Below are 15568 nucleotides of genomic sequence, written 5' to 3'. Positions count from 1 at the left end.
ACCTGGACGACCAACTGCTCCAAGCTGGTCAAGAAGGCTCACCAGCGCCTCTTCTTCTTGAGGACTCTGAGGAAGAACCACCTGTCCTCAGACATCCTGGTGAACTTCTATCGCTTCACCATCGAGAGCATCCTGACCAACTGTATAACAGTCTGGTACGGGAACTGCTCTGCCTCGGACCGGAAGGCGTTGCAGAGGGTCGTGAAAACTGCCCAGCGCATCGCTGGAGCACCACTTCCTGCCATAAAAGACATCTACAGGAAGCGGTGTCTGAAAAGGGCTGGGAAAATCATCAAAGACCCCAGTCACCCATCACATGGACTCTTCACCCTCCTGCCCTCTGGGAGGCGCCACAGGAGCCTCCGGACTAAGACCACCAGGTACCGGAACAGCTTCTTCCCCACAGCTGTCAGACTCCTGAACTCTGCCTCCTGACATCTGACCCACGTTAAACTCATGGACTGAACATACACACACCCACAATGGACAACTGTATCCTCAAACACACAATAATAACATGGAGTGAACCACCACTCACAACCACTAGCACTTTATATAGCCTCTGTAGGAATTATATCTCACTTATCTTAACTGCACTACTGTATAGCTCTGTGTAAATAATCATTCTGTACATTCAATAATCTTTAATCCTACAACTGTTTACAACTTGCATAGTTCCCATTTCTGTATAGCTGTATATCTCAGATTCTGTAAAGTTATTTATTTCATATTCTGTATAGTTTTTCATATTTATATCCTGTTCATAGCCTGCACATACTTATAGTTATAGAATATTCACAACATACTTCATACCGTGTACATTATAACATACCATAATAGACCCATTTCTGTAATATACTCACATATCTATATTATTGCTATTATTTATTGTAATATATCTATATCACTAAAGCACTTCTGGATGGATGCAAACTGCATTTCGTTGCCCTGTACCTGTGCATGTGCAATGACAATAAAGTTGAATTCTATTCTATTCTATTCTATTCTATTTAAATCGTTGTAATCTGACCACAATCTGCCTGGATCGTTCATTTTCCTTGTATGGACCAACTCTGTGAGCGCGTTCAATTTGAATGCTATCACTGTCCAGGCCCAGTTTGTTCTTCAGCATGTGTCGGACTTTCTCCTCTGATCCTTCCCAAGTTTCTGCTTTTTTTATCTATTAATCCATCCACCACAATGTTGTTCCTCCTCGATTGATTTTCTAAATAATCCATCTTGGTTGTTGATTCTTTGCGTTGCTCATGTATGCTACGGACTGCCGATTCAAACTCTTTTAGCTTGCTTTTAATGCACTTCTCTTCAGTTTGCAGCTCAGTGAAAACCCCATCCGTGAATTGCAGGCTGGATTTAATTCATGTACATGAATGCTAAATGCTGTCCAACCTTTTGTTAGTTTCATCCATGATTAATTGGACAAATATCTTAAAGTTATCTTGCTGTTGGTGAATCAGATCTTTATAAAACTCCTGTTGCTGTTCCAGTATAGCGTTCAGCGTGCTAACACTGACATAGCTGTCATCCTCTGCCAGTAGCGCCATAACGGCCTTCGGGAGCATATTTACCAGGTCGTTTCACCTCCCCACCAGTGAAGATCGCTGTTTTCAATTCCAAAACTCAAAAAGGTCCAGTGACAGGTAAGAGTGGCTTGCTTGTTGTTCTTCTGAATACAGATTGAACAAGAGCAAAAGGCACGTGTAAGAGTATGAAAGATGCTGAGGGAGTGTGCAACAAGTGTCACTTAGTGTATATGGGAGAAAGACACAATCCATAACAGCAATGCTCAGTGGTTAGTGGATCTGAGAGCAGACCACTGCAACTTCCCTGAACAGGGTCCAGTAACCAATGAACCAATGTATGAAGAGTTGGACAGCACCAGGCCCCGATATGGTTCAAGCCTACAGGCTGAAGAAGCTGACTGTACTCCATGAGCATCTGGCAGCACAAATGAACCAGCTGCTAGTTGATGAGAGACACCCAAATTCATGGGCTGCATCCTCCTGAGGACCCGGCCTTCGCGGTCTACGTGGGCCGGGTCCTCAGAAGGTCGGGTAGGCCAGAAGTAAACGGCTGGGGAAATTGGACGGTCTAGCCTTCTGATTAGCGTCACCGCTGTCTCGGTGGAGTTTAATAAACTCAGCCGTCTGCTCCTTGCTATCTAAAATATAACAGGACACTGGCGTAAATTCTCGACTGTCTCACACTTCTGTTTAATCAGTTTTCTGTTTGACGTTTAGTCAGCTGTGTAAAAACCAAGGAGGAACCCACCCGGGGGATTAATAAAGTTTTATTTTATCTAATCTAATAACTTTAATCTCAACCAAACCGATTTACTCACGAACAAACAAAACACTGAAAAAAGCCCAACAATAACATTTTTAGGTTGTCTAAGTGACTTATATATTACGTTGAACCCGAGTAGCGAAAGTCTGCGGTGATCTGAAAATGATGTGCCGGGAGTTGTGCCGTTCTCGGCGGCTTCAGTGACCCTCGAGCTCCCGGCTAGCTATCGAGCTGGTGGGTAGCAGACGCCTCCGAAAACGTCGAAGCACTTTTGCAAATATGCGATATCTTGATAAACCGAGCAGATATTTGAAGTTTACACAGCTTTCTCGCCTGAAAATATGTTAAAAGTTTATTTTGTGACCCAGAAAGATTAGTATGAGTAATTTTAAAACTTAGTAGCGGCCGCCATTGTTGGAAACTGGAGTTTGGCTGGGCCGCGCTATGAATTCTGGGATATGGTGGGCCACGAAGGACACACCCGACCCATTCTTCAAATTCGGGGAAAAGGACGCATTTATCGGCTGCATTCAGAGGAGTCTACGAATTTGGACAGCCTTCGGCGCGTCGCTGTGACATAATCGGTCTACAAATGCGGCCTCAGGAGGATGCAGCCCATGAATTTGGACATGACCCCAGAATGGTTAACTGAAGGCCGGACAGTCCTGATTGTCAAGGACCCCCAGAAGGGACCGGTCCCATCCAACTAACGGCCAATAACCTGCCTCAGCACCACGTGGAAGCTCAGATAGATGGATATATGTAGAGAGAGAGAGAGAGATATTACACACTTCTGAGCGAGGAAAATCTGAATAATAACATCCTGTTTCTGTTTGAGCCTCAAACGCTAAACCCACTAGAATCAAAATAAATGAAAGAAACACGCACTATAAACCATCTCCACTTGCGCCTTCTGTTTTTTAAAAACTTGACCTCACATGAAAGCAGCACTTACCACCAAACCAAATATTCCAGCTCAGAGTTTCTTAGAATAAAACAAGGCCGAGAGGAATCTGACCAAAACAAACTCCTCATGGTCTGGATGAAAGGTGGGATGTCTGAGCATGTCCACATCTGTTGCCTCTGTTTTCTTTGATTCTCTATCACTTCTCCTTCGTTTGTTCTTTCTATTGAAACACAAAGATAGAGACTCATACACACACATGTAGTTAAATGCGTTGCAATTTGGTGGCATTCCACAGCTGTGATTATCTATAGTCCAATTATTTCTGTCTGCAGGGAGAGAGTGGGAAAACTTCAGGCTATGGGGAGCAGACTGGAGACAGGAGCATGGCTGCGAGATCAGACAAGAGCGCATTTGTCCAAAATAATTGTTTCTTTTTAAGTTAAAATACAGAAACTCTGCAGAATAATATAACTGTATAATACATTTTATGTGTTGGAGCTACCAGTTTTGATAGCATGTACACTGAAAACCCTGAAAAAATACTGTACAGTGTACTATTTCTAAAGTAAATACATTTTTTTCTTTTTTAAAAATATTTTTGACCACAGATTCAATTTTTGCAATTTACCATACACAGAAAATCTCATAAACTTCTGCAGGAAAAAAGATAATGTACCCTTTTTTGCTGTGTAGTTATTTTCACCATGTGTGATACCTTATGTAAGAAACTTTGGGGATTATTTGAGAGCACAATTATTGTTTGGGTATGGTGCCAATGAGGAATAAAAGTATCTAAATGCAGTTCATTAGTATAGTTTTACCCTTCACTTAACTTAACATTTCAGACATTTTTCATGCCTTTTAGTGGCTTCTTTGGCTGTTTTCATCGCTTTGTATGATATCTGTTAGACATTTTCAATACATCTGACTCAAACTAACACCCAAAGACGCATGGGAACATGTTTATTATATTTACAACAACTGTTTATGTATAATATGCTAATTTTAACCTTTAGATGTGTAGTTAGGTGTATTTTCCCCTAGGCTATATACCAATGTCCATGTGTGACATTTTTTCATGACACACTTTAACAAGATGTTAAACAACATGCTGTGTGTTGTTCTTACACCACAGCTTTGACTGGTGGTGTTTTCTTGACTGATTGTGTCTTAATACAGCTGTTATATAAGAAGACTGGTAAGAATTTAGAAAAATGTGGGATGTGATTAAATGTTATTGTTGGCCTGCAAACCAGCATAATTAGGTGGTCGTGTAGGTCTGCAGAGCTTCAGGGTGGAGGGTGGAAAGTCTTTGTTGTGATAGGAATAGAAGTCCGTGAACAGAGTTAAGATCTTTTCATAACAAGCCTAACTTGGAAGTTACCTCTTCAACTATTGAGATTGAGCAGGAGTGTCTGTGTGTCTGTCAGCATAATGCAGAAACACAACGGATAACCTGTAAGTGTTTTTAAACTGCACTCAGAGATTCCTTTCATAACTTCTTTTTTTTTTTTTTTCTTTTCTTATGAATGGGGATCTGTGCAGTCACATGAAGTATTTACTCCTATGTAGACCGCATTGGCCCAATTTGGGACATTTCTCATCATCTCCCTTCCTTTCATAACTTCAAAGGACTGATGACTGAAAATAGTTTCCTCCAGCTGCAGATAAGAGGGCTTTTCAATATCTGGACTGAGTGCTAATTCACACTTTTCCCATTTCTTTAGTAAGCTCAGCCTCAACGGGAACAAGATTTTAAATTATAATGTGCAACTTTTTCTACACTAAAACAGAGAAAAGGTTATTTTTTAAAAGTTATTAATTAAAACACATTATTAAAAAAACATATTTAACTATAAAAAACTCATTAAATACAATGTATATTAATAAAATAAACAATACATATGATTAAATATTTACTTTATTAAATTAAATATATATTTATTAAAATAAATAGAACTTTATTAAAATATCTCAGATGTTTCCAGCAATGTCCAGACCACATAAATTTATATATATATATATATATATATATATATATATATATATATATATATATATATATATATTCACTTCATTATGGTATAAAATATGCTTTATTATGTCACCCACCTGTCCATGACTTTCCTCTCACATTGAGGAACTTTGCATGTCACTTGAATGACTAAACGTTTCTCCTGCTAAAAACGCTGCATTCAGACGAACAAAATCAACTTTATGGGATTCCTTGGCTAGTAAATCAAGACAAATTGAACTTAAAGACGTCTGTACTTTTTCTGTCTTTCTCAATATTTGCTAAACAAAAGTGTTTTACACAGTTTATCTTAGGAGTGATTTCCTTTGATATGGCTACAATCTGCTCTTCAGAGGCCTGCAGTATTACGTTATACAGCAAAATTATAGTGAAGCAGCTCTCTTGCATTAAATCATGCAATTATATGTGGAGATGGCGGCTTAAAATGAGCTGATAGTTTTCGCAGTGGATCTCCTGTTTCAAATAAAAGCCCAGGACTGTCCTCTCGTTCTGCTGCTTACCGCCTGATGCTGTTAACAATACAGCGGGAGGCGCCCTCACAACTTCTGCCTCTTTGGCCCATCGTATTGGAAGAGACGTCCGAAAGCCGCTCTCTCATTGGCCGAGCTTTCCATCGGTCAAATCGAGGCGTTTGGCTAGTGGGAGAAGTCCCCGCCTACCTCGCGTTGTAAAAGTTTTCCCAAAGTTTGTTGCCGTGGGAATTTTGTGAATATTAGACCGGAAATAGGTTGTGTGGATATAAAAATAAAAGCTAATGTAATGTGAAATTTTCGCGTTAAAAGCTAAGTATATGAGGTGGTATTACCAAAAGATGATTATGATACGTTATAACACAAATCTACCTTTATAAAATTCGACTAGAAGTCACTTTGTGGTCAAGTTAAACATTTTAACCGGAAATAGAAAGCGACATTTCACTGTAATTGTTGCTAACTTTGAGCCCCGCGTGAAAACTTTCTGCCCTCCCCCTTTTGCACTCCCTCCCTCCGTCCTTCTTCCTCAGCCAATCCATCCGTTCCTCGTTGATGTTACAGCGGTGATGGAGAAGCAGAGTTACCGCCACCGGCGCCGCTAACCTCAGTAACAACACAGACAGCAGGACGAAGAAAACGAGAGGGATAACGGATACACGGAGCGGAAGGCGAAGGATGGAAACCGTGGAGCAGCTCGTCTCCTTCCACCACATTCAGGTCCAGTTGAGCGGGGGCGCGCCTTGGGGGTTCACGTTGAAAGGAGGGCTAGAGCACGGGGAGCCGCTCATCATCACCAAAGTGAGTGACCATAACAACTGACAGCGTATATACGTGTGTTTGTGTGTGAAAACTCCCTGTTTGGACGGGCTGAAAGTATGTGTAAAGTCGCTTATGCTGCACTGTGTTAAATGCACGTTGCGTTCTGTAAAGTTTTCTGCACAGATTTAGACCCTTGGCTTGTTACTCGTATGCCACTGCACTCTCATTGGATGTAGGAATTGGATTTCATAAGGATGTGGCTGTTGCAACAGGCCTGACCCAACAGAGCAGCGGTTGTGGTGGTTATTGTCGCAGGTCTGTGTAGCTGCTCCCCGGGTTGCTGGTTTGAACTTTCCACTGAAGTGATTGTGCACAGCTTAGTTTAAAGTCCTGCTCTTTTTGTGAAGGAAAAAAAAAACCATGTGATTCTCCAAGGCTAAAGCAGATATCCGGTGCAGGTTGATGTTTCTCAGCTGTCACTGTCTTTGATTCCCCCCCCACCCCAACACACACACACACACACACACACACACACACACACACACACAATGTAATGCCACTGTGCTTTCAAACCTGGAGGTTAAAGGTTCCTGCCTGGGGGGATCCTGAATGAAAGGAGACTGTTCATCTTCTTGTTACGTCATTTAATGTGAGGTAAAGACGCCCAAGTGTTGACAGACGTCATACTTTAGATGACTTGGTCTGGGCCATAAATAATCCAGCGTGAGGCTGTTTGTGGGATGTGGGAATCCTTGTAAATGAAATCCTGTGATTCTCTGTGCTCATTGCATGTTCCTCACATGGTTTCTAAGATGCTTTTACTTGAGTTTGCACTGGTGCGGTGTGATGTTGTGTCCGCACAGATTCAAGAAGGCATCTAAAAGTATTTGGTTGCGTTCCTGCATCCACAACTTGTGATATAGCCTCAGCCTAAATCACAATACTTTAAGGAAGTTTAAGTTTAAGGAAGGTTATTTGTATGTTTTTGCAAACAAACAAAATAAAGGGCATTTTATCTTTTTTAATTTATTGCCTCGCCTGCAGCAGCAGTATGATATACAGTGATCCATCCATCCATCCATCCATCCATCCATCCATCCATCCATCCATCCAAAGTCAGATCGCAGTAGCAGCAGGGTATTCCAGACATCCTTCTACCCAACTAAACTTTCCAGTTGCTCCTGGCAGATCCTAAAACGTTCCCAGGCCTGACAAGCGATATATAATATCTCCAGTGGGTCTACCTCAGGATCTCCTCCCAGTTGGGTGTCGCCAGAAAAAAGAAAACCTCTAGGAGGCATCCTAACCAGCTGGCTCCTTTTTGACACGCCCTCTGGACATCTCTAAGGCTTAGCCCAGCCACCCTATGTGGAGGAAACTTTTCTGCGTTACTCTCTTGGTCAATACTCAGACTTCATGATCCTCGGTTGGGGTTGGAACGAAGACGGCCTTTTGGCTCAGCTCTCTTACTGCTGCGGCAGTCCGCTATGATGTCTGGTTTACTGCTGACACTGCGACAATCCGCCAGTCCACCTTCCCATCCCAAGATGTAGAAAGCTACTCTGTAAGGTTTGTGCACTGAAAGCTAATGTGCTAAGGTTTAATCCATTTGCTTATTCTTAGGCACAGAACAACAGTTGCCTTTTCCCCCCCCAAAGCACGTGTCCCCTCTGAAGACTCTTAATGCACTACAGAATCTATTACTTTGTGCTGTCAAGTAAGATGAACGAAAATGTGTAATAAATGGTGGCGGGCTGCATCATCGCCGAGAAACGCCACCTATCTGAAAGAGATGTTCAGCAAGCTAAAGACAGCAGTTTTACCTTCAGGCTTTCAGAAGCTGATGTGACCTCATGCTGCGAGATCAAGTCGCTCGGTGGGGGCAAGGTTTCCTCCCAGCCTCTCGTCTCACAGTTTGATGCCACGGGTGGTGAGCCGGTAGAACCGAGGAGGGAGTCTTTGAATTACTACAAGCAATTATTGCTGTGTGTTCTGCTGGGGGTGGTCCGTGCATAAGTAGGACATGCAACCTCTGCTCCCAGTGCCTCTCGTGCTCTCTCTCTCTCTCTTTCCCACTCTGTTGAGAAGTCACAGCAGCAGCAGTGGTAGTGGTGTAAATGTTGGCTGGTGTGCGTCTAGATTGACCACAGTGGGGGAATGGAAAACCTGGCTCAGTCATCTGGAAACACAGTAACATAGCTCCTGGGAAAATGTGACTGAGACCGCTAAAGGAGATAAAAATCAAAGCTGGGCTCTGTGGCTGTTTTGTGTCCGGTGGCGAGCTGACACTCGCACACAGATGGATACACAATAAAATCAGCTCGGAAGGTGAGTGACGGACAGGGAAGTGTGGTGCTGAAATGTGTTTGGAGTGTTTAATGATTAAGTGTTAAGTCCTTGAAGGAAAGGGGAGAAGGACAGGCAGAGCGAAGGTGAAGCTGAGGTGTGTGAAAGGCGTGAGTGTGGAATGTGTTTTAGGGTCAGGGAGGGCCTGCACACAGAGCGTTACGGTGTCTGTGGACCACAGATTTAGAGGGATGAGCACTGTGTGAGCCTGTGACTTTCTTTATCTTATCTATTCGCTGTCTACAGATTTCTGTTTTACAAAATAATCTTAAGTCAAGGTCCCATTCCAGCTTTCTAAGATTGATAACAGCCTGTGTTGTGATTGTGCCTCAGTACGAAGCAGCAGGTTACAGGCTGATAAATGAAGCCAATGCCTAAAGACAAAAACTGCAATTCTTCCAGTGGCCACTTGAGGCTGTTTTGAACAGTGTATAAATCGCCATAGACTCCCATGTTAAAATGGAGCAGAGATAAGTAGATTTACAGCGTCACGTGGAAACTGGTTTGATCTTTATTGCTAGTTTCTTCCTTTGTAAGAACTCTGAAGGGGTGATTTGTTCCTTTTGTTAACGCCACTTAGATTTTTTTGAGGCTTAAACGTTATTGATCACCTTCGCTGAACTCAACGTCGCTGTGGCATTTTAATGAAATTACATTGTTGATACATTGATGACATGGTGCAACTCTGGCAATCTGTTGCACACTTTAGAGTCACACCAACCAGATCCTGAAGCAGGTGGAGAGCTGGGACTCGTGCTGAGCTAAATGCTGGCTCAGTGACGTGTGAAGCGGGCGTCTTATCTGTACAATCAGAGGCTCACTGGAGGAGAACAAGAGTTCAGTTGTAGTAGTCAGCTACAGTCCAGCATGGTGGAGTTGGAGTTCGTCTTTGGGTTGAGGAACTTGGTGGAGAGGCGGCTGATCACTGTTTTGATATATGTTGTCAAAAAGCGAAGCATGGGTGCACCTTCTTTCAGTTTGCTTGCTTTTATGCTGAATGCTGTTGCCCCCACTATCCTTGGGTTCCCAAGGCGCTCCCAGATCGGATGAGATAGGTAATCCCTCGGGTGTGTGTCGGTTACAACAGTATACCTCTATTTAACAAGCAGTTAATGAAAAACGAGTGAGGCAACAATAGGTCATTAAAGCGTTGTTTGTTTCAGTCAGATCTTCTTACAGGCTTCTCACATTTAAAAAGTTTCCTTTTCTCAGGATTTATGCCTGAAAAGTTTTAATGTGGATACAAGTGTCATTCAGCAGCGTGTCTTTATGGAACAGCCTGGTGCCCTTTTCACAGTGTCTGTGTTTTGAAGAATGTGTGTGTGCTGCAGGAGGGGGAGGGTTGGCTTCTCCAGTCTGAGACAGCAGAGGGATGTAAGCCATTTGGTCAACATTTCACCAGGAGCATAACTAATTACTACTCTCTGTGGGTGTGTGTCTGTGTGTGTGTGAGTGTGTGTGTGTGTGTCGATTTCCCAGACTGGAATACTATGGTGTCCTTTCAGCCAGTGATCAGCTGTGTGATGACACGGTGAGTTTGAGGTTTTGTTTAAAGTTGGTCGGTCACTCGTTGGCTTTGCTGCTCGCTCAGCCGTTCAGCGACTTGGTCTTTGAGCCTCTTACCAGTGCTTTTCAGCCAGTCGGTCAATCGAGACGTAAACATGCTTTGGTGAAAATAGAGGTGAGGAAAAATGAGTCACGGTGCATCTGGGAAAGCCTAAAGGCGAGTCAAAAGCACTTTATTAGTTTGTTTCTACATCTTCATGTGTTTAATTGGGGCCAGGGCACTGATGGTGATGGTTTCTGGTTATGTTGGTAAGTAAATCAGATTTTTGAGAGCCTATAGCTCAATAAAGGCTTGCATGTTTTGATTTGGATGACATCCAAAGAAGACCTGTTTGTCTCTCTATCTGGAATCAAACTTGCAACCTTTTGCTTGTCAAGTGAATGTGTAAACACCTAGGCTATTGCTATAGCTCAATGAAGTAGAGGGAAATGGTGAAATTAAATAAAATCTCAATAAGTGATAAAATGCCATGTAAAAAGCTCAACATACTCCAGTAAGGAGTGAAAATAGGAACAAAGTAAATAGAGGTATTTTAGTTTGAAGCTGGAAAACGTCCTCCATGTGGTAGGTGAGCTGAATCGGTGTGCCAGAGAGGAAGGGAAAACAAAAACTTGAACGGTTAAAAGCCTTTTCACCACCTCATTATTTTAATCTTTCCACTCGACTTTTAAAATAAATACAAAGCCCATGAAGAAGTCTTAAATTAGCACCTGTTGGCTGCGGACATGATTTAACTTGGCGCGCTTCAATGGTGCACAGAAGAGAGAGTTCAAGAAGGCCCGCCAAGTCTTCGACAAACACACTGGTTATCCATTAAAACGACGTATTTCTGACAATAAAAATCCAACATCAGACACTTTTTCAAACTTTCTAACATGTTGACAGAGCGTCGGTTTAATGCCAAGCTTCGTTTTTCAGGTATTTTTAAATATTGTTTTTCAAACAAACCACACGTCATAGTTTCCTGAGAAATGTAATAATAAAATTCAGTTAGCGGAGATTAAACTGAATAAAAATGCACAGAACGCAGTCAAAGAAGCATGAATTTTATTGTACGAGTGATAGAAACTCCTACTTACAGTCACACAGGTGTGTTTTAGGGTGACGTCTCATTAAAAGCCCTACTGGTTGTCAGACCCGTATGTTGTGTGACATTTGTTATGTCCTTTGTAGTTTTGGAAGACTAAGTGATGAGTTCCTTTCATTTTTGTGTTTGACAGAGCAGCTGCCGCGGCGCTGTCAGCTCGCTTTCATGTGTGGTTTTATGATCTACTGCGAGCTCTCTGCTGTTTCTGTCTCTGTGCCTCCTCAACAGGTTTTTTTAGGCTGCTCTGCGGTGGCTGACCGTGAGACGACGCTCCAACGGGATCGTTGCACATCTAAAAGAAATCCATCTTTGGCTTTAAAGATCTTGCTTTGGTCACAGTTTGAGGGGCGGTTTTAAGTTATAGTGGCTAATTGAGTCTTTTTGCATACAGCACGGTAATTGGTCATGCTCAGAATTAAATTTAATGGCTCATGTTTTCAACTCTGCTGAGGTTTTTAGATGGATACCAGTTGCCCACTTTACTGCTGTGCTTTAGATTGTTTTTCCCACCGAAGCTCTTGCACACCCGACATGTTTGCTATCTAAAAGATCTCAGACTGCATTGTGCAATTTAGCATTTTTACAGAATGCCTCCAAATGTTGACCTTATATCAGGTGCTCCATTGCAGACTGTGTAAGTCAGGAGGGGCCAAATACAGCCAGACCAGTGAAACTCTCCTTTCTGTCAGTGCAAAGAAGATTAACTACACATTTAATGCCTGAGAAATCTGAATGTTACAAAAGGAAGGGCAACAGTTCATCTGTTTTTCTGTGTGATAAAGAAATCTTGCTGGAGAAATAAATCTCTCAGCACGACTCTTTGAGCTTAAATTTTAAGAAACTTGTTTTCTTTGTACAGAAAAATATTTGTACTGTCTTTCTGAAATTTGACTCTTTTCTTTGAAAAAAACTTCTATAAAAACAGAAATTTCTATAGTAGATAGTGAAGAAACATGAACTTTACCATTATTTAATACTACTATTACTACTAACTACTAGCTGCTATTTAATTACTTTGGTGTTTACTTCATGAGGAGGATGTTTCAGTTAATTTATAAAGCAAAAAAAGAGCAAAAATTTCAAAAATTCATTGTTTACTGCCTATCATATACAAATATTTGCTATTTTTTTGAATTCATAGCGTAATCTGCTTAATGTTTTGACCGTTTTTCAGACAAATTTGTCTTAATGAGTCAAACCAGACTGGTTGCAGTTTAAAAAACAAACTCTGCTCATTCAGGTTGAATTTCTTGATAATAAATGGAAGCTTTCTTTTAGCCAACTCAGGGGGGGAAAGGCCTTCAGTTCCTCCAAAAAAACTGAGGGTGTCTTTTACTCAGATGTACAATAGTTGTACCTTTTAATAATAGAATTTGGTCATTATAAAGAACACCTGAAGACCGGATTCAGATCATAGACTAAAAGCTGCTTTCAGCTGCTCCCTTATTCACAAGGGGTCACCACAGTGGGTAGCTCTGCATATTTGATTTGGCAGTGAGTTTTATCCCGGATGCCCTTCCTCACGCAACCCCAAAGGGATTTGTGTCTCCTCCCGAGATCGAACCAAGCTGTGGTCAAAAGAGCAGACATGATGCTTTTCTGTCTCCTGCTGTCGATACGCTCGGTGTAACGCTAGTTTGGAAACTTTTACTGGAACATAATGTGTTGTCACCAAGGCCATTAACATTATTTCACTTCATCTGTCTCTGGTTAGTTCCACACGTGACGTATGCGTGAGGACAAGTAACAGGAGGTGCACTGAGACTGAGAGAAGGAGAATCTAGCCTGAATATAAACACAGTAACAGCAGGACGCAGCAGCGGAGATGCAGGGACAAATAAATACACCGTGTGCCAAATTATTATGCAAATTGTGTTGAAGTGTCATAAAGATTAAATAAGTTGTTTTTCAATTAAACCCATGGATGGAATTGTGTCTCGGGACTCTTTGTATCACTGAAAACAATCTCGGACACCTGTGATCATTAGTTGCCAGGTCAGCCCAATTAAAGGAAAAACTACTAAAGAAGGATGTTCCACATTATTAAGCAGACCAGCATTTTCAAGCAACATAGGAAGGGAAAAAGGATCTCTCTGCTGCTGAAAAGAGTGAAATAGTTGAATGCCTTGGACACGTAATGAAAACCTTCGATATTTCACGAAAATTTAAGCATGATCACCATAATGTTAAGAGATCTGTGGCTGAGCCAGAGCACACATGGGTTCGTGCGGATAAAGACACAATGAGGAAGGTTTCTGCCAGACAAATACATCAGATTAAGAGAGCAGCTGCTAAAAGGCCATTACAAAGCAGCAAACACATATTTGAAGCTGCTGGTGCCTCTGGAGTAGGGCTGCTCAATTAATCGAATTTTAATCACGATTACGATCTGGGCTTTCAACGATCATTAAAAATGACAGAGCCGATTATTAGCCCCTCCCTCATTTATCCGCGACACCTTAAAGGCCGGTCCGTGAAAATATTGTCGGGCATAAACCGGTCCGTGGCGCAAAAAAGGTTGGAGACCGCTGATTAAGAGGTCCCGAGGGAAGCTCGGAAAGCTAAGCAGAAGTTATTTGGAGAGGAGAGTGACTGCTGTTGGTTGAAAAGAGAGGTAAAAAAAAAAAAACTTCAGTGGTGTTGCACACTATTTTATATTATTTTCTAAAGTCATTGTTAACCCTTTAAATCCGGTCAGAGCAGCATGCTCCGTTTTGTGTAACTATTTTTAAATCCCTGTAGAACCCGAACCGCGTAAGCTAGCGCAATAATTTGTTTTGCATATGAAACCGGAGGAGTTGTACTTACATCTTATGCCATCAGCTTGTCCTCGGTCACGGTTTCGTTCCACATATAGCTTTGCAAAAATTGCATAAAAAGCGCTTGCAGGAACAAAAACATAATATTCCAGAAACACGCTTTGCCGATCCGATCAGCTGTTCGTAACACTTCCCACAGTGAAACAGACGTCAGCGCGAACTGTCGCATGTCCGCCATTTCCTGGCCGAAACCGGAAGTGACGTCATTTTCGCGGAAATGTAGTTTTTTACTTGTAGGCCTTAAAAGCCTATACTGGTCATGTTTGACTTTTCTGAATAGTTTCTGGGATGCTTAGAACTCAAATTGCACTGCTGGAAATAGTTTATTTTGATGCACCTGCTGTTTTCTTTGCAAATTTGCATCATAGGATTGTTTTTTTTGTTTTTCCTGCAGTATATAAAAATTGGTGTATCTCCAAAATAAAACTATGAAGACACTCAAACTAAATTTCCTGTTGTTGTAAACTATTTTTTGCAACTTTTTTGTATTTAAAGTTTTGAGGGATAAACCTCTTAAATTTCTCCAAGTAGAAATATATGTAAAAAAACAAAACAAAAACGATATAAATTTTTTTGTAGTTTATTGCACTTTTTTGCAATTAATGTAGTTACTATGGACTTAATGCATACATATTATTAAAATATGGGCTATAACAGTTATTTAGCAACTTGAAATGCTCCCACAAATGGCACTACAACATGTAAAAAAAATAATATAAGCTCTGGCGGACTTGGTTCTATAGTAGGTCTTAAAGGGTTAAATAAATATCGTCAAATAATCGCGATCTCAATTTCAGTGAAAATAATCGTGATTATCATTTTTGCCATAATCGAGCAGCCCTACTCTGGAGCCCTGCGAACATCAAGGTCGGTTGTTTGTGACACCGCCCTCTGGTAGCACTTAACAGCTACAACATGTAGATAATGGTCTACAAAACTGTGTGTAGACCAGGTGTCCCCAATCCCAGTCCACGAGGGCCGGTGTCCCTGCAGGTTTTAGGTGTCCTTGATCCAACACAGCTGATTTAAATGGATAAATTACCTTCGCAACATGTCTTGAACTTCTCCAGAGGCCTGGTAATGAACTAATCATGTGATTCAGGTGTGTTGACCCAGGGTGAGATCTAAAACCTGCAGGGACACCGGCCCTCGTGGACTGGGATTGGGGACACCTGGTGTAGACTCGGCAAAGCATAAACGCACAGCCAGGTTTGAGCCATTACAAGTGCTGATTGGAGTGACCCTCCAGCTCCCAGTGGACAAAGATAAAA

At 41.8% G+C, this 15568-nt stretch overlaps 1 protein-coding gene across 1 annotated transcript in view; it reads left to right on the top strand.

Moving 5' to 3' along the window:
- The first annotated feature begins 6161 nt into the window (after positions 1 to 6161).
- The window catches only part of shroom4 (shroom family member 4), a 99598-nt gene continuing 90191 nt past the window's right edge, over positions 6162 to 15568 (top strand). Inside the window, exon 1 of the mRNA XM_082519507.1 lies at positions 6162 to 6517. Coding sequence (XP_082375633.1) covers positions 6395 to 6517 — 123 coding nt within the window. The 5' untranslated portion in view covers positions 6162 to 6394. The remainder of the gene's footprint in view (positions 6518 to 15568) is intronic.

The sequence above is a fragment of the Aulonocara stuartgranti genome (assembly GCF_965226115.1).
Source record: "Aulonocara stuartgranti genome assembly, chromosome: 3".
Taxonomy (NCBI): domain Eukaryota; kingdom Metazoa; phylum Chordata; class Actinopteri; order Cichliformes; family Cichlidae; genus Aulonocara; species Aulonocara stuartgranti.
Note: the sequence above shows the minus strand (reverse complement) of the source record. Positions and strands in the feature narration are given on the sequence as shown.